The sequence below is a fragment of the Bidens hawaiensis genome, unplaced genomic scaffold, assembly GCF_021521415.1.
Source record: "Bidens hawaiensis isolate Kalapana, Puna unplaced genomic scaffold, B.hawaiensis_p1.1 tig00030780_1, whole genome shotgun sequence".
Lineage (NCBI taxonomy): Eukaryota > Viridiplantae > Streptophyta > Magnoliopsida > Asterales > Asteraceae > Bidens > Bidens hawaiensis.
The window spans coordinates 172,968-199,154 of record NW_027495144.1 but is presented as its reverse complement, the minus strand read 5'-3'; the positions used below and the strand labels follow the sequence as shown (position 1 = coordinate 199,154).

The 26,187-nt window shown below is 35.5% G+C and overlaps 2 protein-coding genes across 2 annotated transcripts; one reads left to right on the top strand and one right to left on the bottom strand.

Annotated features, from left to right (window-relative positions):
- The first annotated feature begins 2,662 nt into the window (after nucleotides 1-2,662).
- LOC143580990 (subtilisin-like protease SBT2.4) lies at nucleotides 2,663-7,799 on the top strand. The gene is made up of 6 exons (XM_077063881.1): nucleotides 2,663-2,838; nucleotides 4,156-4,698; nucleotides 4,871-4,966; nucleotides 5,544-5,613; nucleotides 5,687-6,851; nucleotides 7,387-7,799. Exons 1-6 carry the CDS (start codon nucleotides 2,663-2,665, stop codon nucleotides 7,797-7,799), a joined length of 2,463 nt encoding a protein of 820 aa, XP_076919996.1.
- Nucleotides 7,800-11,192: 3,393 nt separating this feature from the next.
- On the bottom strand, nucleotides 11,193-14,616 carry LOC143580992 (protein STRUBBELIG-RECEPTOR FAMILY 8-like). Its single transcript, XM_077063883.1, has 15 exons — nucleotides 14,490-14,616; nucleotides 14,340-14,411; nucleotides 14,183-14,248; nucleotides 14,027-14,098; nucleotides 13,871-13,942; nucleotides 13,707-13,778; nucleotides 13,560-13,625; nucleotides 13,414-13,479; nucleotides 13,023-13,336; nucleotides 12,684-12,934; nucleotides 12,343-12,614; nucleotides 12,122-12,257; nucleotides 11,906-12,045; nucleotides 11,557-11,713; nucleotides 11,193-11,462 (listed from the first exon to the last, which is right to left on the bottom strand). Exons 2-15 carry the CDS (start codon nucleotides 14,369-14,371, stop codon nucleotides 11,310-11,312), a joined length of 1,869 nt encoding a protein of 622 aa, XP_076919998.1. The 5' UTR covers nucleotides 14,372-14,411; nucleotides 14,490-14,616; the 3' UTR covers nucleotides 11,193-11,309.
- Between the last annotated feature and the right edge of the window lie 11,571 nt (nucleotides 14,617-26,187).

Here is a 26,187-nt window from a genome sequence, read left to right as displayed (position 1 = left end):
ATATTCGTTTGTAATTTTTTTTGTTAAATAAACATTTATATTTATTAATTATTATTAATATAATTTTCAAACCTATTTAATTTTCATATTTTAGAACCTTTGATATAGGAGAAAATCACAATTTTTTATACTTCAATTACTTTTTTTTTCTACCCTTTAAGTTGTTGAAAATACATTCTCTTTTGGGACAAGGTTTCATTCATTAGGAGTTAGGACTAGGACTTCTATGATGAAGAGGGTATTCAAGAGGATTTTTGTGGATGATTTTCCAACTAGACAACTTCTCATTTTATAGGGAAAATTTGATATATTTTTTTAAACTCGAAAGCTCATAATAATTTTCTTGATAAGATTCTCATGCCTTGTTTTAAAACTATTTCAGATAGATAGTGACAACTTCTTAGACAGCCTTCAACGCGGATGAAAGAAGCCCGCCGATGATGATACGCATGCCCTTCCCACATGTTGCATGGAGGTATCCACAATCCATAGCTCCAGCCCTTGGGTATGTGTGGTTGCTTTCCATTTTTATTTTCTCACACATTGTATTTAATATATATATATATATATATATATATATATATATATATAGTATGGGCTGCATTGGGAAATATGTATATTGTAGCGTTCTGGTAACATGAGTTTGTGAGAATAATGAGTGGAAAGCTAGTATGGCATTCTGACTAGACATGCATCTGAGAAGGATGAGTATTGTAGCGTTGGGATAAATGAATGCGTGAAAAGCCGATGTGACATGCTGAGTACGTCTGCATGTTGGAAGAATATGTCTTAGTGTTCAAATATATTGATTATGCTGAGATATTTTCTTGAATATTCTGCTTCAGTGTGTCTTCTTCTCATAATAAGATTGTACTCTTTTAAATTATTCACTGTGTCGGTGCATATTTTGTGATGACAATATTGATGATATTATTTATCTTCGTATCTATAATTTAGGAGTTTTGGTTTCAAGTCCATTTTATGTAATTAGGTGTTGGACAACCTATCTATACAATGGACCATGTTTCTAATAACTGAGCCCATAAAGCCCGCCAGAACCCCTATGGAGATCCAATAGTATACATGTAAGGCCCATAATCCGAAACTTTATCCCCTCCCCTCCCCAGTCTAAGCTTCACCACTAGGTACAAAATACATCAAAATTCACGTATAAGATTCACATGCATTCCCTATATCTGCACATATACATACTCATTCCATAACATCTAACTAGAGAGTACCTAGATAACATTTGTTTAAACATTACCGGTTCCATTTGTTGGAAATACTCATTTCCTAAAATAAAATAAATTAAAGTTGAAAGAAAAATAATATAGCAAATACAATTACAATTTCATATACCGTACAACTAATTAAAAATAAGTAATTAATTAAGTTGAATTATTAATTTATGACTACCTTTTTCACAAGAAACATGAACATAAAACACGTTTTTAATCATCACAACGCAACCGTTACACAAGAAAGCCAGCTGATTAGCAACCTTTTTTTTTCACATTAAAAACAAGTTAATTATTTATTTCTTTATTATAGCATCATGAAGAAACACTAATCGACCCCGGGCAGATTACGGATAATCTGGGGGTTAAATAGATGTTTCCCACGAGGGTTGTGTCCGGCAAGATGGTTATTCTTCCGATGACCTGCAAAACAGACACCGTGAGCTCGTCACTGAGAAGGGGGGGGGGGGGGTACCTCCTTGTGACCACCCTCCGGCGTGAGAATCAGACTAGATTGCTCTTGAATATAAGTGTATATTAAGAGAAATGACTAGAGCAGATATCAGATAATATACGGAGATATAAGATGATGATACCGTTCCAAGGTGTTGGGTATTTATAGCCGAAGGTAGGTTTCCAAGCAGGTACAGCCGGCTGAATAGTATTCCTGTTCCACCAACTGTGGGCTACGCACGTGCCATGCTGATGGTTGGTGGGTAGGCAGCGGCTAATAGTGACCAGGCCGGCTGTGTACTATTCCTTTTCCACCAACTGCAGGCTATGGCGTGCCCCGACAAGGGTTGGTGAGTAGGCAGCGGCTGATAGTGACTTTAAGTACTAGAGCGTGCTGCCCGTCGTACTGTTGTCAGTGAGCTGTCGTAGCTTTGGTCAGATCTTTTGTCCATACCTTGGCAGGTACAGTACGAAAGATCCTCCAGTATCGTACGGACTGGCTCATTTGGGCGGGAGTATTCCCGGCTTTGGGCGGGAGTGTTCCCGGCTTGCTCATTCCTTCTTCAGGTGACATTACTGAATTATTTTGAGAGTTAGTGCCTTGTGCGTGTAGCCTTGCTGTGCGGGTAGCCTTCCCTGATGGCTAGTATCCGTAGCTGCGGGAATAGGCGGAGTACGTCAACCATTGGGAGGCGTTTCCTGCGGGAGCAGCTTGCGTACTGCGCGTAAGGACGTCGCGTCTCTGAGCATGGTGGAACCTGCGGATCCAGTTGGTCTTTGCGCAGACGTCTCTCTAAGGTGAGTCTTGCGGGTCCAACCGCGCAGACGTCCCTCTTTGAGGTGAGTCTTGCGGGTCCGACTGCGCAGACGTCTCTGAGGTGAATCTTGCGGGTCCAACTGGGCTCTGCTGAGACCTACCTCTTCACATCACCATCAACGAGCATTCAGCTATCTTCCTTGAGTTAACCATGGTGATTTCTCTACAATTTAGACTTGTTTTTCTCCTTCTGTTTTGCAACATTTGCTTTGGAGAAGAACGAGATATATACTCGGTGATAGTGGAGGGTGATCCACCGGTTGCATTTTTACAAGATGTCTCCGGTTCCCTTCAATCCGACGAAAAGCTTGATTCCGATCAATCGAGGTGCTAATAATCATAATTTTATATCTAACATTCTCTATAAATCTTTCTTTGCTTAATGCTTGGTGTTTAGTCAATCAATTAATATTTATAGCATGTATAGAAAGTAAAAACTATTTTCAGAAATGGCTAATGATATAGCTTCTTTATCATTTGAATTCCATTTCGACGTAAACACTACTCTTTATTAAAACATTAATTTAAGGATTTCTTTTTTTTTTTTTACATTTTTCTTTGTAGTTCTCCTTCTTGAAATTTAAAATACTTTCCTTTCTAGTTCGCGTAGTTAAAATAATTTTTGAAAAATTTCTACGAGTTTTAATTTAATCAATTTAGCCACAATTTTTATCGGTTTTATTTAACTTGTTTAAAAACGACTCATTCATTTGTACCTGATCTTTTCGCTTGAAACCAATTGATAACACTAACAGTTCTGAATCTGACTAACCACGCTAGTTCGGTTTAAAAGCACTGATTAAAACGGTCAACTCTTTGAAAATTAGATCGTTACTGTTTTTCTATATCCTGGAACCTGGTTTGACTAAAGAATTATAAATGGATTGTCAATTTACTCAATATATTGCTTTGAATAAAAATAAGTAAATACGTTGAAATTCTTTAATAATAAATGTGAATATATTAGTGAATCAAAAAAGATAATCTCATATTTCACCTTTTATTTTATTTATTTTTTAATATGCATATGTTGATATCCAAGTCTGTTACTAATGGAGATTTTGATTACATTTTTAGAAAATCATTAATGGATATACAACACATAATAAAACTTTAGAAAAATGAACAAAATATCTGATCGATTGGTCAATATTGACAAAATTTTCACTTGCCAATCATTTCCAGTAATATCCACCTTGAAATTCATCAACCCGATGACCTTTTAATTATTATTGCTCGAAGGAATTTTTTCTAGGTTAGATCATGCTACTTGTCCAAAAATCTCGTTTGATGGGAAAAATCTTATTGGAAGCCAATAATCTCCTCGGATGGCAAGATAAAATCTCATCAGACACCAAAATAAATCTCGTCGGAAGCCAAAATAGTATCATCATAAATAATCCTGATGACTCGGACATTTTTTTTTAAACAAGCACCCAACATTTTATGACAAATGGCAAAGTCTGGTTGGTTAAAAATTCCATCGTATAATGACTAAAACATTATCACTTGTCAGGTCAAGAATTTTAGAGTGAACATTATAGGAATTGATCGGTCAATTTTTTGTCATATTTACCGGTGAAGTGGATATTTTGATCATTACCCATTTCCTAAAACTTGTGTTATCCCCCCATATTTTGGTAGTGAAATATTAAAGGCTCGTCATGCAAAGTACTTGGAGGACTTCCATGATCAACTTCTGCAAACCACTTTAGTAGAAGGCGCTTACAAGAAGCTTTATAGCTTCAACCACATTGTTAATGGCTTTTCTGTCCATACTACCCCTACTCAGGCCAACAAGTTAAAGAAAGCACCAGGAGTTAAGCTCGTAGAGAAAGATAGAGGAGCTAAAATGATGACAAACCATAGCCCCAAGTTGTTAGGGTTGCCACAAGGAGTTTGGCGTACACGTGTACAAAGAGGACGGCGGAATGCAGGCCAAGGGATTGTGATTGGTTTTGTTGACACGGGTATCAATCCGCTTCACCCGAGCTTTGCATATAACCCAAGGGATGGTGACATCACTCGGTTTCCAAGTGTTTGTCAGGAGGGACCTATGTTTCCTGCAAGTTCATGCAACGGAAAGATAATTTCGGCTCGGTTCTTTTCGGCCGGGGCAGAAGCAAGAGGCAACCTTAATGCTTCTGTTGATATATTGTCTCCCTATGATGCAGTTGGACATGGCAGGTAAAACGTGCTCAACTGTATTTGGTTCTAACTGTTTACTTACTATGTTCATTAAAATCTGTAAAGTTACCTTTTTTACTCTTATATATATTTAAAAGAAAAGGGAGACATTTTTGCTAAGCATATGTGAAATGTTTCATAAGATGACTAGATCGAGTGGTTTATTTTTCAGTCATGTAGCATCAACTGCTGCTGGAAATTATGGAGTTCCAGTGATTGTCAATGGTTTTAACTATGGAAGAGCCAATGGGATGGCGCCATGTGCACGGTAAAAACTTAAATATGTGTTAGGGGTGTTTTTGTGTTAATAGGTCTAGTAGTTAGAAAAATTTTTATCGAAAACAAAACTGAACCGAAAACCTTTTAGTTTCTATTGAATAAACCGAGCATGTATCTCTACTTTTAAAGTTTTTACAATCTTTTTACGATTATTTATTTATAAAAACAGCCATTAATTGTTATTTTGGTTTATTTGGATTGGGCTAAATAAAATTCAACTAGTTGGCCGTTCAAAAAATGGGGGAAAAAAAAAGATTCAACTAAAACCTACTAAGGGAATTGTACTAAAGGACAACACTTATATAGCCATTGCTTGTTATTTAATTTATTTGGACAATTTGATTTGAACTGAATTCTGGTTTTGTGAAACCGAAAACCAAATTTCCAATTTGGTTTCGATTTTAAACCATATAAAAAACTGAATTGTAATTTAGTTCGGTTTTAAGCAGTTTCAGTTGTGTTTGATTTTCAGTTTAATTGGTTTTCACTAGAATGATAGCACCCCTTACCCTTGTACCTTCTACATTGTCATAACACATTTGACTTGTGAGATCTATTTGACTCAGAATTGCTGTTTACAAAGCCATATATCCAACTATGGGAACCCAAGCAGATGTACTTGCAGCAATTGATCAAGTAAGAACCACCCCCACTCACCCACTTACTTATATATGCTCATGCCAATAAACTATTATTATTATTATTGCAGGCAATAAAAGATGGAGTTGACATCTTAACCCTCTCCATAGGCCCAGATGAACCATCAAACAAAAAACTCACCATGTTAAGCATGTTTGACATCTTCATGTTATTCGCACGCAAGGCCGGGGTTTTAGTGGTTCAAGCAGCCGGCAACCGCGGTCCAGACCCATACACCGTCGCCTCATACAGCCCGTGGGCTGTAGGTGTCGCTGCTTGCGACACCGACCGAGCCTACCCTGGTTCTCTCGTCCTGGGAAACGGCCGAAAACTCGATGGCATTGGCTTATCCACACCAAGTTCCCTTAGCCGATTTTTTCAATCTAAACTAGTTTTAGCTAAAGATGCAATCTTAACAACCGGCAATTTCCCAAAAACACCCGAATTCGTTGAAGAATGTCAGCATTCGGAGGCACTAGATCCCGTTATCATCCAACGAAGCATCGTTATCTGCATGTTTTCATCAGGGTTTTTAAACGGGACTTCATCTATACCCAAGATCATGAACACGGCGAAAACCTTAGGGTTTATGGGATTCGTGTTCCTTGCTAATCCTAAATTAGGCGATTTCATAGCAGATTCTTACCCGTTCTCTGTTCCGGGGATAATAATACCCAAAGTTAGTGATGCACAAACAATACTCGACTACTACGAGAAACAAACACAAAGAAATAATAATAGCATTGTGACAGCGTTTAATGCACATGCAGCAATAGGTGAAGGAAGAGTTGCTAAATATAACGAGAAGTATCCGGTTGTTAGTCGGTATTCATCAAGAGGACCAAATTTTATTAACGTTGAGAAAACACCACTTGATTTACTAAAGCCTGATATTATAGCTCCTGGTCATAACATTTGGGCTGCATGGAGTCCCATGAGTGTGAAGACTCCGATTCTGTCGGGTTATAACTTTGGATTGGTGTCGGGAACTAGTATGGCTGCGCCGCATATTGCAGGGATTGCTGCGTTGATTAAGCAACGGTATCCTTCGTGGTCGCCGTCAATGATAGCTTCTGCAATGGCAACTACTGCAAGTACATATGATAACCGTGGGCAGCCGATAATGGCCCAGGGACAGGGAATCTATAGCTTGCAACCGTCTACGCATTTTGACCATGGTGCGGGTCTCGTTAGACCTGCTCAAGCTATTGATCCAGGACTCGTTTTTACGTCAGGTATGACTGTTTGAAAAGTTGGCGGTCCGTGGCTTGCCTCAAAATCGGCCGTTTGTAAACGTGCGGAGCCCGAGACATAGTAAGCTCGTTGGCTCGCTCATTTGACTCCTTAAGTAATTTTAATATAGTATAACACAAAATTATAGCATATCATACATCCAAATTTCTTTACTTTGTAAATATATATGAATTTTAAAACAAACAAACAGATGTGCGTATATATTAAAATCCTACTTATAGCAAAAGCTACTAGTGTCTTCTTTCATTGAGACCAGACTTGAAAGATAAATATTTTCGCGTTTTGTGTATGTTAAAAATATTTTTATGCTTTTATATATATCAATGTGTAAAAACACAAAATTTTTAAAAACATAACGAGCTAACTCAAGCATTATTTTACAAGTCAAACTCCGCACAACATTTCAGCTCTTTAAGATAAACGAGCCTAGCCTCAACCCAGCCTAGCTCGGCTCATTTAAAATCCTAATATCATGATGTGATCTTATGAAGTAGTATTAACCTAATTATGAAACAGAATTCGAGGACTACATGAGTTTCTTGTGCTCGGTACCAAACACTGATCCAGAAGTCATCAAGACCGCAATTGGTGAAAGTTGTGCGCATTCCTTTAATGCACCGTCGGACCTAAACGCTCCTTCGCTAACCATTTCAGCACTCACCGGAACAAGGTTAGTAAGGAGGACTGTCAAGAACGTTGCTAACGAGCTGGAGACGTACATGTGTGCAGTGGTTCCACCTAGCGGGGTGGCTGTGGCAGTGAATCCACCATGGTTCACCATAGCTCCACAGAGCACCCAAGATTTGGAAGTGATACTTAACGTTACACAAGTACAAGATTCATTTAGACATGGTGAGATTGTGTTAACAGGAAGTATGAAACATGTTGTGAGGATACCCCTCTCTATATTCCCTGTCTCGGTTTCCTAGTTGTATTAACTCATTTAAGTTATGCAGCAGCATTAATTGGCGTAACGGAATATTGGTGGGTTATAAGATTCTTTATCTTTAAAGGTCAAGGATTTGAATTCCTAGTGGACATTGGTATAGTAGATTAAATTGTCATTCAAAAAAATAAAACAATATAAGTTATCATTTTTATTTGTAAGACTTAGCAGTGCGGACCGAGTGACCTACGTGTGATTAGCGTCGTGGAAATCCGCACCCACGATGCGTGGTTTGGTAGCATAGAGTTCTTGACTCCGTGAAGGTGTGGGTTCAATGATCATTGACCGTTGGACCCTCGTTTTTATTAAAGTAAAAGAGAGACTAAAATTTAAATTTAAAAACTATTGTTTACTACTATAAATACAAAAGTACTTTCTTTCTAAGTATAACCTAGCTTCTACAAAAGAGAAAACACATCATCCAATATTTTGAAAAGAGTGGATTTCCTAAATTCATTATATCATCGTTTGACAATATAGCACAGATTATTTTCGGAGCACTTCATGATATCATGGTACTAGAGTGTTTAAAAGATGACGCCGAAAGCTCTACTTGGAAGACTCGATGACCCCCTTTGCAAAGAGAGCGTGAAGCCGCCAACGAGGGTGTGGTTACCGATTATTTCGTCGAGGACGTTGTCTACACTGCTGTGCGATGAGCAATTTAGATGATGGTTCCAAAATAGCAAATATTTATTCTTAAGGATTGCTAACGACTTGGAACACAATTGTCTTATTTCATGTTGATGTAAGATGCTAGAGGCAAAAAAACACGATTGGCTAGTCTTTAAAAGTTGTTCGTCGTGCTTCGTCTATTGGCTTATGGAGTCGCATCCGACACGTTGGAGTAAGGCCATGCCATTTGTGAGTTTAGTGAAGAAGAGTTTGAGGCTGGAAGTAGATATTAGATACAGCTAGTTTTTAATGAATTTTTATTTATTATTATTGTATTTTAAATTATATTTTTCATTTTTCGTATTTTTAATAAATGTAATTTTTATAATTGCCATTGTGTTTTTATTTAAAAAAAAAGATTAATGACGTGACATTCTTCATACTATGTGAAAAGTGAAATTACACCCCATTTTTCTGACATCGAGTGTAATTGATTTGGAAACGAAGTGGTATTTACATGACATTTTGCACACCCCATGAACTTCACCACCACACCCCTTAGTGCAAGAATGGAGATAGATTAATGTACCCTTTTAAGTATTGCACGTATTTCACTACAACATATGGATCTATATACACTCCTTCCTTAGGACATCAGTGATGCATCATGTCACGCACAGCTCCACGAACTGGACAGTTTTACAATCGGTTCAGTCTTGTCAACAGATGATAAAATTAGATTGGGCCTGAAGTACGGGCTCCGTATGAGATTGGTTTCTAAAGAAAAACCAAACTGGACTGGACTAGATGGGAACCGGTTTCGAACCGAATTCAACATATTATATAACTTGTTTTTGTCAAATCAATTTCAACTTATATTTACTTACTAGCTTTTGAACCCGTGTAATAAACGGATTTTGTCAAATGATAAAGATAAATAAGGTCTGTTATTTCAATTGTGATTCTCAAAATACTTGTGAATTAATTTAATGTAGACTTCATGGAAAAAATAAACAGGGTTAACCAAAAGTTTTAAAATAGCATGATTTTGAAAACATTATGTGTTGATTTGCAAGAAATTTTTTAAAAAAAGTACTAAAGTTGTATAATTGGTCAAACCTTAGGTATGAAAATGACACTTGATTCAATAATGAATATAATTCACATTATAAGTGAATGTGAGCTTGACACCTAAGCTTTAACATATTCTTTTATTAGTATTTTAAGATTAAGATTAAGATTTTAAGATAAGATAAGATGTCATTTCAAACTCATAGATCAAATACGAACTCGTATCACCCAAACCGATTTTGATGGGTTTAAATCCACTTTCAAATCATCATCCGGTTTGGTTGTGCGCATATATATCTCATTCTTTTCTCCTAGTTTGTAGTTAAATCAACGAAAGTTACTTCAACCCATCAATTTTTATGATGAACCACTTATAGACTAGACTACTAGAGTCCTCTGGAGGCCCATATGTTCAGCACCTTAGCTTGATTGATAAGAATCCCACTAAGCTTAAAACTTTTTTTAATTTCGCAAGAATCAATAAATCAACACTTGAATTGATATTTTAGCATTCCTGTCTGTGAAAAACAACATTAGTCATTTAGATAAAAACTAAATTTATGAATACTAAAACTCTCGATTAGCTCAATCCAACTTTAAATTCCATTTAGAAAATATGTGCTTCAAAAGCTGAGTTAGAATTGGGTAATAAATTACTCAAAAACAATTTATTTATTTTATTATATATTAAAGAGGTAACTTTATATAATAGTAATCAAGTTTCAAAATACAAATTATTATAAAGGTTTCTTTTTAGAGTATATAAATATAGTTTAAAATTGCCCGTGACCGAAGAAAGAAACAAAATGCGGATGTCTAATTGTCTGTGATCTTTTACTTTATTTATGTAAAGTCACTTCACATTATTGAGGATCATTTGTATTCAACCTTTTGTTATTTTGCAATTCCAAACCTTTTTCTTTATGGAAATGATAACTTCATGGTGTTGACAGAGGCCTAAAAAAAGTTGCTAAAAACTTCTAAACACTATGATAGGTCAAGTATACATCATCCCTTGTTTACATATAATTTTTTTTTATGTTTGAAACTACCCCAGTACTCGAGTGAGCTTTTCTGACTCACCCAGTAACACCAGTTACACCATCAAAGAGAAAACCAACCACTATGGGAAAACCCTCTTGAGCTGGGTTTCAAACTTGTGACCATAAGATCTCAAGCCTTAACCATCACTCACATACCATTAGACCAAAAGACCTGCTGATTTTCCTATATATTTAACTTGACTGTCACAAAAATTGCATTTAAATAAATAATTAAAAAATGTAACAAATTGTTTTGAAATATAAACAAGCAATAAAAATATTATCATGACTCATTTCCTTTGTCAAAAGGATATATAATAGAACCCACATGGTGGAGCATGAGAAAATTTGTTTTCATGAAAAAGAAAAAAAAAAGTTTGGTCAGATCTAGAAAATGATGATATTGTAGTAAGGAATTATTTAATAAAAGTTATACTAGCACTTAAAAATGGATCTAGCCCAAAAATTGATTAAAAAAAATAAACACAAAATGATTTATAATGCCACAAATATCTTGGAAGATGCATTGAAAATTAATAAAGTAAAACTGAAAAAAGTCAAAAAGTCTTCTCTCATACAAATACATAACCTGTCATCTGTATAAATATTTACCTTAACTTGGAACTTCAAGTGACCAGATTTTGATGGAAAGATATACAATTATACATACTCCATATCTCTTCAATTCATCATCATCAAAGTTGAGTCTTTGACCTTGCATAAATATATATAAGCGAAAACCGCAAGGTCATAATTTAGATATATTAATATGACATCTCGTACGCCTCATGATCTGGTGTTTTATATATGAATCCCGAATCATCACTGGGTCGCCTCTTGACCACACTCGCCCTTTGCATCAGCCGAACCAATGCTTGCACAACTTCAGACATTGGAGGTCGGAACTCCGGTTCAGGCTATATTTATATATACAACACCAAAACATCATGCTATGCTCTTTTCTTAATTGTTTAGAATTAGAAATGTAGAACCCAAATTTCACAAGTTTACCTGAACACAAAGTGCGATTATGTCAGCAAAGCGAGACAAAGATTTAGCAGGATACATGCCATTCAATGTAGGATCAACCATTTTTGCCAATGAATCAATGTCATGTAGTTGAGGGGTGGCCCATCTTACAAGTGATTGTTCAGATCGCGGTCTTGAACTACAAACATATCAGAAAACAAAATAATTCAAAAAAAGTTGAAAATAATAGGGCGTACCCGATGCACTAGGTTCCTGCGTTTGCGTAGGGTCCGGGGAGCCGGATTGCTTTACGATCTGATGTACACAGCCTTACCCTACACTTGTGCAAGAGGCTGTTTCCACTGCTAAACATTATTAATTAATGGCTTACCTATCGAGCGGCTTCCGACCGGTCAACAGCTCCAACATTACAACTCCAAAGCTATAAACATCACTTTTTACAGTGTATATGCCTGACAACGCAAATTCAGGGGCACTATAACCAAATGACCCAACTAACTGTGTCGCCACCTGTACAAATTTCAACAAAACTTACTCAAATACCTATATTATGACATAAGGCACGTGACAGATGTATCAAACTTACCTCTCGCTCGGTGTTGGGTGTAAGCGCGGCTAAACCGCAGTCTGATAAATGAGGATTCAACTCTTCATCGAGTAAAATATTAGCTGACTTTAGGTTTCTATGTACCACAGAAGGTAAGCAAACTTCATGCAAATATCTGCCAAAAAAAGGGCTTCTGTTAAAGCAAGAATTAAAAAAAAATCAAATACTTATTTTTATATAAAGAGGTGATAATGACATACTCTAGAGCTCGAGCGGTCCCAAGTGCAACCCTAACGCGTGCATTCCATGTCAAGGTTTTGCTACTGTCATCAGCAAAATGAAGCACGTCTTGCAAGCTTCCGTTTGCAATGTAATCAAAAACCAAAAGACGTTGACCATGCTCTACACAATAGCCAGCTAATGGAACTATGTTCGGGTGTCTTAAGCGTGACATGTTTGAAACAGCTTCAACAAAATTATCTTCTTCTTGAAGTGACAATGCTGCATTATCTATCTTCTTAACCGCCATCATCTAAAGACAAAACAAGTCTATAAGCACAATGTTGACCAATCTTTTTGGCAATACGAGAAAATCAATTACCTTTCCGTTCGGGAATTCGGCTTTATAAACACGACCTAATGAACCTTCACCGATGATATTATCTTGAGAGAAACTGTTTGTTGCGGTTTGAAGAGTCGCAACTGTATATGAGCTACTGGTTATAGGCGATCTCACTCTTTTTGTAGATCCGCTTTTCCCGTTCTCGAATGATGAGTTTTCTGTTAGTGGCAGCTTCATATCAACTATGCCGGCCGTCGGTGTTACCCTCTGTTCTTGCATTTCTGCATTAACTGCACAACACATTAAGCATACATTATTACGTGCCCTGTATAAAAGCATGTATGAATATTTTCCTATGCATTTAAATCAAACCTTTACCTTTCTCGCCAATGATTGGGGGGTTTACTATGGAAGTTCTAGGGGTATTTTGTGTCTTTTTCCCTTTTCGAAGGCAGAAAAGAAGCACAAGAATTATAAAAAGTATGATGAATGCAGAACCCAAACTTATGCCTAAAATAGTCCCGATGCTCAACTTCTTTCCACTGCTGGTATTTGATGATGACGCATCAGAACCCGTATGTGTGCGTGACGGTGGAGAACGGGTGCGGTTATTATGAGCTTTACCAGGAGGAGGGGCGGTGTATGGCGGTGGAGGTGGAGCCGGGCCATTATCAAACGAATTTCCATCATATCTGTTTCAAATAAAAAGACAAAATAAATGCATATGATAAGTTAAAAACACTTGCATAAATGTCACATAATTGCTTACTTGAAAGCAGGAACAGAGAGAAGCTCCTTTGGTATCCATCCACTGAAATGGTTGTTTGCTATATTTCTGTTATAAAGATAAACGCATAACGCGTAAGATAACCGTCACGCATAAAGATGACAACAATACACAAGAATTTGACTTACAAATTGGTCAAAGGCAGACTAGCTAGTGAATTCAAAGAACCTGTTAATTGATTGTTCTGCACATGACTGCCGGAAGCAAAAGCATCATTACAGTTAAGGACAGACTGAGACAAATTTTTAGCAAGAAGTAGTAATATTTATGCTTACAATGTAGATATGCTTGACAGTGAACTAAGTGAATTTGGTAGATCTCCTGTGAAGTTGTTATATGATAGATCCCTGTTTCAATATAAATTATGCTTAATGAAAGAATGCAACTTTTATTTGGAAATATAAGTAATAAATGTAACTTTTTTTAGCTTCAAACTTACAAGGTAGTGAGGCTAGTAAGATTATTGAATATATCTCCCATATTTTGAGAGAGCATATTGTGACTAAGGTTCCTGGACACGAAAATAATATAATGATTAAGCATTCTTTTTACTAGCAAGATGAATGAGTGCACTTCATTATGATATGAATCTTACACATAATTCAAATTAAACATCAATGAAATGGAGTACGGAAGATTTCCACTTAAATTGTTGTTTGCCAGCTTTCTGCAATGTTAAAATTTGAAAATGCATATTAGCATCAGATCGACAGAAAAATAATAAAAAAGATATACTAAGATTGAAAATTACAGGCTAGTAAGGTTCGGCGGTAGCTGATACGGAAATGCATCATGAATATTGTTTCCACTTAAGTCCCTAAAACAGAACCCGTAAAGATGGATTAGAAACTCATAACACGATAATCTTGTGGATTAATTTCCATGAAGTTTAGAGATGTTAAACTCACAATGTTTTCAGTGACGTGAGGCCTGACAACATGTACCCCAAAGTCCCATCAATCCCTAAATCAGGAAGTTCACTGTCGATGCAAAAACAACGAATCCGATTAACTTTTAGCATGATTCAATCATTAAACGAAACGAGTGTCCAAACTCACATAGAAACAACAGCTGAGACCTCACAGGTAACCCCTCTCCACGACTCGCCACACGGGTCACCATTATTAGGTTTCCAATTTGTTAGCTGTGCAGCATTGTTCAAAGAAGTGTATAAAACCTGCAGTGCTTGAACTGCAACCAAACAAACACTATTAAACCTAGGGATGTGCCAGGTGCAGCTTTGGGCTAAAACCAAACCGAAAACCAAAGTTTCGGTTTTTTGTTTTATCAAAACCGTTCGGTTTCAGTTATTTCGATTATGGATTTTAGGTTTTCGAGATCAATTCTGTTTTGCTAATCAAGCTAGTAATTTTTGGACCAGAGAAATTTGACCCATCATATTTTGAAATCGGACCTAATATTTAAAATAATAATAATAATTAATAGAATATTGCAAATTTTGGCCTAGATATTAAGAGCTAACAACAAAAGATACCTACATTTAAAATGATTTTATATCATCCAAATCGACAAAACATAGCCCATTAACAACGTTAAAAATAAAACAAATATTCAAGTTTATAAAACATAAACGAATCAACAAAAAAGTAACTCAACAAATCAGTTTATCAGTTCGGGTTTTCACGAAACCCAAACCCGATATTTCGGTTTTTACTAAAAATCAAAACCGAACCGTCGGTTTCGTGCAAACCCCTAATTATCTCTACTACATTTAGAATTGGTTGCCATCTTTTATTACCACCCTTTGATTTAAAAAAAATATATATTATTATTTCATTTTTATCACTACCGCTGCCATATATCAATATCACATTATTTATTATTTAATTTTATCTACACAATTTATCAATAACCCATAGAATATAATTGAATTATTTGATAATACCAATTGGGGTTATGATGTATAATGTATATACGGTTAGAACTATAACGAGTACGATGATGATGATGATGATGATGATGACTATCCAACCAACTCTTCCAACCGCCGTCATAATCTCTTCCCTATTTTTGCTTCATATCTATAAAACCTCTCTCGCTCATTTTAATTTCCTTCTTTACCATTTCCGGCGGTTATTTCCTCATATTCTCTGCCTCGCACGTTCTAACAGGTACGCCAGTTTCAATTTTTGTTTTTAAATTACCAATGTTCTATGACGTTCTGTAAGATAGAAATCAAATACAATCATAAAAAAATTAGTATCATCGTGTGCTTTATGACATATTCTATGAGTTTGTGGTGATATCACCAAATTAATTTCTCTTTGTCCATTACGATTTATGTAATCATCGTATTCTGTGTTGGTCAATTATTATCTATGTGATTTTGATTGTTAATAGTATTATTCTTACGGTTGTATCTTATTAGTAAAATGCAACTCATATATAAATAGATTATTATTATATGCGTGCATATCATTACTAAAATGGTTTAGAATTGCATTTGTTGATCTCCACTGCACCCTACATGCGTATGCAAAAGAGAATTTGAGTTACTGGCTTACTGCTTATTGTTTAATAAAATTTTCATTGTTTTCTTGATTAAATTGATCATGCAAATGCATACTTCACAAGAAGAAGACACAGATCATAAGAATAATAATAAAAATATTATCAACAATGGATTTTAACACAACACATGTAATGGTTGGTTTAAAAGAACACACTCATTGCAAGGATCGGCGGTAAAAACAAAGAGACGGTGGTGGAGAGACGAAGAAGAAGATGGTGGGTTTGTGATGACGTCACCAAGTTTAATATTCAATTAAACCTTTTTTTTGTTCAATCAAACCCTATTTCCTAAATGCAATGTTTTAGAAATATGTTCAACCTTTCGCTAAATATATTAGCCGTCACATTTTTGCAAACCAAGGAAAAGGAAGATGTGCACGGTGCACCTATACTTTTAACTTTAGATTTTCCATTCAAATGTTGGTTATACTGTTAAACAATTTCAAATGTGCCAAACTTGATGTAAACCTAATTAGTACAAATAATACAAAATTTGTAACCATGTAAAAATAGCACTGCCGCATCGCGCGGATAACAATGCTAGTTAAACCACAATTAAAATTCTAAGATAGAATCCTATAAACCAAACAGATGATCTAACTAAACCTAATTTCTGATTTACAAAATCTGTCACACATAAAAGTATAAAGCTTTTAAATTTTAGCTAACATTCAAACAAAAAAAGCCATAAGGAGCAAAAAACATCTAAAGATTGAAGATTTGGGGTTACCGTCAGCCGGATCAGTAGTGGAGTGAACAAAAGTAAAGGAAACAAAGATGGCTGCAAGTAGCAGAAGGTGATTTGTGTCCATTGTGGGAATGATGAATTTAGGCGGTGATGTATGAAGAAGACAGCATGCCGTGGTGTAATGAGGAAACAGGGGTAGTAGGTTTTGCCATTAGACAGAGAGAGAGAGAGAGAGAGAGAGAGATTCGAAGCTTGGTTTGCAGAGTAATGAATAATAATAATAAGAATAATAATAATAATAATAATAATAATAATAATAATAATAATAATAATAATAATAATAATAATAATAATAATGGGGTAGGAAATACGCACAGGGAAGGTGTCGGCGAACAACTCTAAAGTTTTATTATATATTTTATATATTATTTTTATTACTAATATTAATGTTTCATTTGTAAGCAGTTCTGTTTAATTAACAAAAGATTCACATTAAGACTGCAATTATTATTATAGAGCAGTCAACATTATGACTGTTATTAATGGAAAGAAATAAAATATAAATCAGGTGACATTAAGCTGGGGTACCTTTTGCAAAAAGAAAAAGAAAAAAATGTTTGGAACTATTCATCGTATTTGAGGGAGTCAAATTGAGACGAAATATTAGCTGTTTATATTGATTTTAATGCTTCAAGCCTTACTTACTTAGAAACACGCATCAAGGAAGAAACCCATCAAACCCATTGAGTCGAGTTTCAAGCTTAAGACTATAAGATCTCTAACCTTAATCATCATTCTCATGTCATTCTCCAAAACGGTAGCTACCATTAAGCCAGGTACTGATAACTTCAAGCTCGTGCTTGATTGCAAAAGCCAAGTTTTATATGCGGCTTACTAATCATAGGATATCTGACATATCCGTTAGCTTGTTAAAACTTTAACTGGGATTCGTATAATGTATTTCTGACTATTTTAATATTTATATAATTTTATTATCCATGAAATCCAAAATATAAAACCTAGAAGTTAATGAATTAGTAGATTATTCTATTGCAAATAACAAAATAATAAACATAAAAAAAATGTTTACATCTATTGTTAGTTTAAATGCATATGTATGTTTCAAATAGTCGTATTGGGTATCACCTAATACCATATATTATACCCGTTTTTTTTACAAACTAAACTTATACTTAATCTCATACCTGAATATTTGTCTCATATATTTTGGATTTTAATTTTTCATATCACCTATAACTCTAAATGGCAATTGCCATGTGAAAATTGAATGAAATGGGACATAAACAAAAATAAAAAACTATAATTGCCAGTTGTAGGAATGGATTATGAAATATATTACATTTTTTATATTTATATTTTTATCATGCATTATTAAATAGTTTAGAATTTGTTGGGAATTTAAATTTCTTTGGCTAAGTAAATAAAGATTATGGGGAATCTCCATTGATAAAGTTGGTTTTAAATTCTGCATACGAATGAACTACGAAGTACGAAGCAATCCATCTTTTCGGGTGGCTTTCCATGTCTGTCCAACATTTTCATATTGCATCCATGTGATTGATCAAATTTTACTTCAACCCAAAGGTTTTGAAAATTGCATTTGGCTCTGTTTAATAGAATAAGTTCAAGTAATAAACAACTATTTTCGATGCATTCTGTCCCAAAACAAAATACTAATATGTTTTCTTGTGTGGGTTAAAAAAATTAAGATGTTGGAGACAGGTCTTACCACGACTCTATGAGCAGGATCTTTATTCATCCTTTCTTAGATCCTAACAATAGCTTTTTTATAAGTGAGATTTTATCATATATGCATGGTTGTTTGTTTTTCTTGAGTTTAAACTTATATACTGCTCCATTCATACATTTATAGGTTATAAAAGATATTGATATAGATGGCTTGGTCGAAAATTTTAAAGTTGGTGTCCGCTTTTCACCTTTTTGTGTTACCATTTTCATCGTCAATTCCCTTTTCTATGAAAAATTGTACTTTTAAAATCGTTTAGTTCTTCCAACTTAATTAGTGGTTATAAGGTAAATGAATTAGACATATCTTGGGTGGTTGGTCACACAAAACACAATTAATAGTTAATGCTAAAACAGACCATCAAAATTTAAGGACAAAAGCTCAGGTCTGAGGTCACGCCAAATTATCAAATTTCATGTGTATATCTATTGTAGAATGGGAGGAACAATTGAACGAGATGATCAAAGTTAACATAGTAGGTCAAATGTTGGAGTTCAAGAGATGTCGGAGAATTGTGATGTAGCCTTTCTTTGTGTCATTGTGTAAGTCTGTAAGAACACCCTACTCTCTAAAACGTTTATATTTCATCACCATATAAATTGGTTGTAGCAATCAAATGAACATATGAGAAGAAAAGAAACATGCGAGTTAGAGAAGCAAGAATATGAAACTATAAAACGATTGCTCATTATTGAAGGACTAATGTTAAATTTTCCAAAACTCCAGGGTGGTATTGTACAAAGCGGATGATCTGTCTAATGTCCAAAATATCCATATTACTTGGTAACTATTGCAGCCATTGCCTAATCTTTCCCCACCGACGAGGAGGGTATCTTGGTAAACTTACGAGGGAAGCAGGGTGGACGAAAGGAACAGTGACTATTTAAAAATTTAAAAGGCGCTTTTTTTCTAGCATTTGACTTTGGATTTTTCTGTTTAGGTGACAACTTTTAGCTCGGGGGAAATTCATGAAAGTGATGCTTTTATTTAATTCATTAAATATAAAATAACACACATATTAAGTGAAAAAAATTGAATGGTCTTTCATATAAGGCCACTAGTGTTAGTTTGATTTAACAAGTTGGATAACCCGTGCTTTGCAGCGTCTCGTCAGAAACCCAAAAGTATCCAAACCTTTTCTCGGTAGTTGCTTTAAACCGGCGTTGTGTAGCGGATATTGGTTCAGTTTGTTACGGTATCGTCAAAACAGACAAAAGTTGAAAGATCACAGTTAACTCGATTATCGGTTCTCTAATGGAGACTCATATTCGAATTTCACTTGTGTCACATTTAGGTGGATATTGACATTGAATGATTTGAGTTAGGCCTTATGCAAAGGTTGCCAGTTCGAATCCTGAGCCCACCCAGGTTTTCATCCCACCACGTGTTACGTCAGAGAGTTCTGCTTTTGTGGTGGCACAACCGCTATCAAGTGGCAGTCGGCGGTATGGTTTCCCGGTTAAGACAACATAGTCTGGCCAGAGTGGGGTATCGGGGCTCTCCAAAATTAGAGAGTGCGGTATCCTAAATACAAGAAAGTCGTCGTTCTAATAAAAAAAAATTATTCACTATATGCAGTGGTTAAACTAAAAAATGAAAAATGCTCTGTCACGTCACTGCTGCATAAGCATGAGAGCTTTCACTAACATTTCACTCAAAAACGTGTACTTGTTAACTGAAAAAACAGTTATTATTTTATTGTAAATTTTATATAAAAATGTGAGTGAGATAGTTTGATTGGTTGATAAAAGCCTTCGCCCCACACCTTTTGCTCCTCCGCCCAATAATGGTTTAGCGACCCAATAGGGTTCTTCACATCTTAACGCCCCACATACATTGGTTCAACGAGAATATGTCGATGATGTAGAAGGGCTTGAGGTCCCCCACCTCAATGCATGCACTTGGTCTTATGCTGCTGTAAAACTTTATGCTAAACATTTACAAAACGGTTAAAATTAAATTTACCAATAAGATGGTTGCAACTACATACGAGATGCAAGGAAAGTATTGCATTGCATGATGGTTGGAGAGCACATGATGTCCATCAGATGATGTTGAGGTATGAGTTGGATGGTGACATTGAGCACTGAAGTCATTGTCCATGTATGCCATCTTCACCACCATCATATGATTCATCTTCTTGTCACTATAATTTAAAGTAAACTTGTTCTATATTTGTGTCTTTTTTATGTTGTATTGTTCCTTATGATTTATAAATCAATTTTATAATTGATGTATTTAATTGTTTAATAATATAGACAACTTATCGTTGCAATTGAAGTCATATATGTTGCTATAACTTCTTCTACCTAATGTAAGCAGACTAAAATGGCATCTAAGTTGATAGAAAGAAGTCTAAAGCCGTTAATGAGGTGGATCTGGTTACAACAAAAGTGAAAGATCAGGACTAAAATAACAATTTTTAAACTTGATTTCTGAAATAGCAATCTTCGACAAATCACATAGACGAAAGTTTTCTTTGGGTTTTACTCGGTCCATGCAAATTTTTTTTTTGTTTTTCTTATTTTTATTTTGAAAGGCATATGTATAAAAAAGAAAAAGAGAACTTTCTAGCCCGAAACAAGACGCCCAAAAGAAATAAGAGAAAAAGGGAAATGAAAACAAACTAGAATGGTAAAATTTCAAAGTTGAATTAGCACCATTTGCATGTTCCACTCTAAGTAGGCCTGTTTACTCCTGCTTTTCATCCAGAGAAAGGATATTTATGATCATCTTTATGTTGCTAGTCAGCTTGTGGACCGTACAGTACACTCTTCATTTTTTTTTTTTGTAGATCTTTGCATTCTTTGCTTTCCATATTAACCAAAATGTGACAATGAGTATGGCCCGAATTAACTGTTCCAACTCCTTAGGGACTTTTTGCTGTTTTGGAAGCTCAAGAATTTCTTTAATCGAGCCCACCTGATATCATCAACTGGTAATTTCAACCAAAACAGTATAACCGAAAGGATGTGGTCGACACAGCAGCAGTTTACTAAGAGGTGCTCCATGGTTTCTGCAGGAAGAGGAACCACATAGACCACAATTCACATCTTTCATCGTTGTTCCTCAGATAATGCATACTATATACGTAAATGCATACTATTTACATACTTTCAAAGTATGTGTTACACATGTGATATAACTTATACATACTTTATATGTCTTAATTAATATAGCCTACACATCATGACTTATGTGTATGTAGTATAATTCATTAATGACTTATCAATATGCAGGCTTTATATATAAATGAAATTTGTTTATACTTTTTTTTTTGGTCAAATTCAAATATTGCATTTCAACTTTTTTAACTTTTAAAATTAAAAGAAAAAGATTTTGTACCTCGTCAAAAAAAATAAATAAATAAATGGAAATGGCGAGTAATGTTAATGTAAAAGACAAGTATATAGATTCCCTTGCTTAACATCTGATACGAAGGTATCATCCAAAATCTGAGTTCTTGATTGGAACTCAAAGTTGCAAGCTTTCTTGACATGGTGGGGATGATAACCACCACACCCTAAAATTCAACTTCTTTATTTAATTTATATATGTATTGCAAGTAGCCAAGACTTTCTCATACAGACTGAATGCATGAATCCTATTAGGAAGCATGCCTTGCATATCAAGCTTTTCTTTTCACCTCTATAAATAAGAGAAGTCATATTCCTTTACAACATCAAGCTAGTAGCCAAAACACCCCTCCATCTTTAACCATGGGCTTGCTACTAGCCCTCTTAACTTTTTCACTTATCATGGCCGCCCCGCTTTCTGCATCTTTACCTGATGACAAAACTTACGTTAACTCTAGTTCACCTGACATTAACCCTCATATGAACTCTACAGCTCAACTCATTGCTCTAAACCCGTTCTACCAATGCGACATATACCCGAGGGTGTGCCGACAAAGGGACGGTTTAAACCCTGATTGTTGCAAGAAGAAATGCGTAAATGTGGATAGCGATTACCAGAACTGTGGGTCTTGTGGGAGGAAGTGCAAGTCCGGAGAGGCTTGTTGCAAACGGAAGTGTGTGAATGTGTTAACGAGTCGGTCGAATTGCGGGATTTGTGGGATGAAATGTAAGTACAACGAGAGTTGTTGCAATGGGAAGTGCAAGAACATATATTCTGACAAGAGAAATTGTGGGGCGTGTCACAACAAGTGCAAAAGGGGGGAGTCTTGTGCCTTTGGAATGTGCAATTATGCATGAATATTGGCTTCTTTGATTTCATTTCCACGTACCATGCAAATTACGTGTTAACTTTATCTAACTCAAGTTTCTTGTACTTTGATCTTGCATCAAAACAATTAAACAAATAACATGGGAAATTCTAAAATTGTAATAACATTTATATTATCATATATAAAAAGTGTTCCAACATCTTCAATAAATTAACATACGGGATCTTTTTATATGTCGACAATTATAAATTATTAAAAGATTGCATTGTTGGTCGTCTTTAGTTGGTATATATGACTTGACTTTCCATTATTTTCAAGCAAACCAAACGTTTGGCCTTGTTGAAAAAAGTGGATTTAAAAAACAAACTCCATTCAAAGGAAGATGAATAACCATCAAAAGAAGAAATGTTTTTTAAACGGCTTTAACTTCAAATAAACTACCTTTAGCAAGAAGATAAATGGGAAAAACACCAAAAAATACAAGATCCACAATGTGTTTTTTTAGCCTATCAACAAAACCAATTCTAGCCTTAAAATACTTGCTAGAAAACCATACAAGCGAATATATAGTTACTAATATCATCAAACATACAATCATGACCACCAATGCCTTCCAAACATGCTTTTATTTCTGTACCTCCAAATTACCCCTCAAGTAGTCATAGTAAAAACATTCAAAACCCATCTTCTAACGTTTTTTTAAAATTACTCTTATGTAGCTAAATATCCAGATCCTCCGGATTCAGTGAAGTCAGAAACGACACCTCAACCCAACTAGCCACGAACCTCCAGACCTTGTCCGTAACCATACACTCAGCAAACAAACAATCACTCTCGTCAATCCCATTGGAACAAATTGAACACCGGATTGATGGATCGTCCATCCTCCGATCACTCAGACTCACTTTTCTTCTGACGAACTGATTCCACCTAGCCGAAATCACCCTTTCAGGAAGAACATGTCGATCAATTCGATTCTTCACCTGATTAACTGTAAAGTCAGTCTCCAACTCCATGCACCCAGATCCAACAACCTGTCTCCACATGTAAAGTAACTTGTTGAATCAATTTACTAAATCATTAAATTGATACCCCTCCCCTCATCGGCCTACGCCAGCTCCACATCCAATAAGCATTCCTTAGCCTATCACTGATAAGACACGAGTTCTCAGTCTCAAGCCGGCATCGTCTAGGAAACCATTGACCAAGGATCCTATCACCTAACCAATGATCATTCCAAAACGAAATTGTCGTGCCATTACCCATCTTTTTTCTAGCAATAGATAAAGGAACAATATCCTTTGAATGAAGGCCAATAACTGTACTGATCACAATCCGATTCCAAATCCAGACCCCCGATCCATACTAGTGCCATCCTTAAAACCTCCGTACAAAAATACAAGTCTTAACACATCACTTTAAAATTCATTAAATGTCTAGATTTGCCCGGATCAAATTTCAGTTTAATGTTTTAGGTGTAAACCATCAAATCAGAACTTTGTTGTTGAAATTCAAATTATACATTGCTAAATAATGCATACTGAAGGGGTTTCTTTTTCTTCCAAACAAATATTATTAAAAACTAGTTAGATATTACAGAATACACCAAAGCATGCACCTACAAAGAGAAAAACACCAAAAGCCCAAAACACTCCTCCATAACCATGGGCTTCCTACTAACTTTTTCACTTATTTGGTCCCAGTTTCTGTATCTTTACCTGATGACAAACTCATGTTAACTCCAATTTTCTGACACAAAACTACTCTCATATGAACTCTACAACTCAACCTTATTGCTATAAACCCGTTCTACCAATGTTGCATATACCTGAGGGTGTGTCGAGCAAGGGACGATTAGCCCATGATTGTTGCCAAAAGAAATATGTAAATGTGGATAGCGATTATTTGAACTGTTGGTTTGCAGCAGGAAGTGCAAGTCCGGTGTTTCTATCAAATGGTTTTCCCGAATGTTGTGTTTATGATTACATCGTAATTTAGTTTTATTATGTATCTAATTCTTTAACAAACCCTTGTTTTGAAATTTTTACTTTTTAACATCTGTTTGGCAAGTATTCAATTGATTATACCAAACTTTGTTGAAGTGTTTACTCATGCCAGTTCCATTATAAAACTCACGGATCAATCATGTTTATCTCATTTTGTTATATATCTTTCTTGGTGTTGACATGGTTTGCGATATACGTTTCTCGTCAGTAAAACAATTAGAATATAAGATGCATTGTAAACGAAAGAAAAATCTTACTTGCATTCGTAGACGGACTCGTTGATCAAAGATGTCAACTGGCTTTCTGGAATGCTGAAAACAAAGAGTGTAGCACGGAACTCCGGGCGAATATGTAGCGCATGAATCCAAATTAGGCCTTGGAATGAAAGACAAGAGTGTACCACGTGGGCTGGGATTTCTTGTGTTAATTCTACAGGTCATGTTGATGGCATTCGTCTCCGTGGGCTTGATTGTGACTGTGAAAAGTCACTATATATGAATATATACAAAACAAAAAAACGATTTCTTCAAAAGCTGCAACTGAAAAGAAAGATAAGGCAATCATTGTTGGACCTCAAGCATCTTAGGTGTCTAGACTTGAGTTGCAACGATTTTGAAGGGACTCAAGTTCCTGAATTCATTGGTCCCCTTAAGATCCTACAATATCTTAAACCTTTCATATAGTAACTTTAGTAGAAGTCCCCCCCCCCCCCCCCCACCCCAAAAAAAATTTGGCCTTGGGTGGCTTTTTAAACGACAACTAATTACGATGAAGCAGTAGGCAAATCTGTTTTTGTTGTGTCACCTGAATATGAATCTTAGCAAAGAAAACCACTGGTTCGAGGTAGTCAACAACCTTTCTTATTTGGATCAGCTACACTTGGCTTATTCTTCACTCCTATATGCTCAAATCAATGGTCCCGTTTCTTAATTTACATCCCTTTCGGTGCTCGTTCTTTCTGAAAACTATCTTGATAGCTGGTAACACAATGGATCTCCCGTATAACTAGAGTTAATGGAATTCACTTTTTATGGTACTATTAGCTTCTGTAGTTTGACTAAGCATCTTACTATGTTAGATGCAATATCATGAATTCTTAATTGGTATTAGAAGAGTTGTCTCATAATAATCTCGTGTCGTTAAGTCTTTAGTTTTGTTAATTTTAAGTTCACAACTAAGTTCCCTTCGCAACTTGATGTCTCTTCGTAGCCTCGACCGATATGGAAATCAACTCACCAAAGACTTACCAAAATCATTATGTAACTTTTGTAATTTAAGAGAGTTGATTTGCCACTAATAGATTTCCTAATAGTAGCATAACATTTCTTTTTGAACGTTTATTGGAGTGCAAATTCCCAACCGACGCCATTTATTTTGTTGGACAATAATATAGGTGGTATACTTCCTCGCTCCATAGGAAACTTATCATTCTTAGGAAACTTTAATTTAGTGAAACTAAGCATATGGTGTCAATCTATAGTTGGAGGGGGTAGCAATTTAATAATAAGGCTAGAAGATGTAAGTTGGATTCCCGCTTTCCATTGGAATTCTTTAAATTGGATTCTTAGATTTTAGG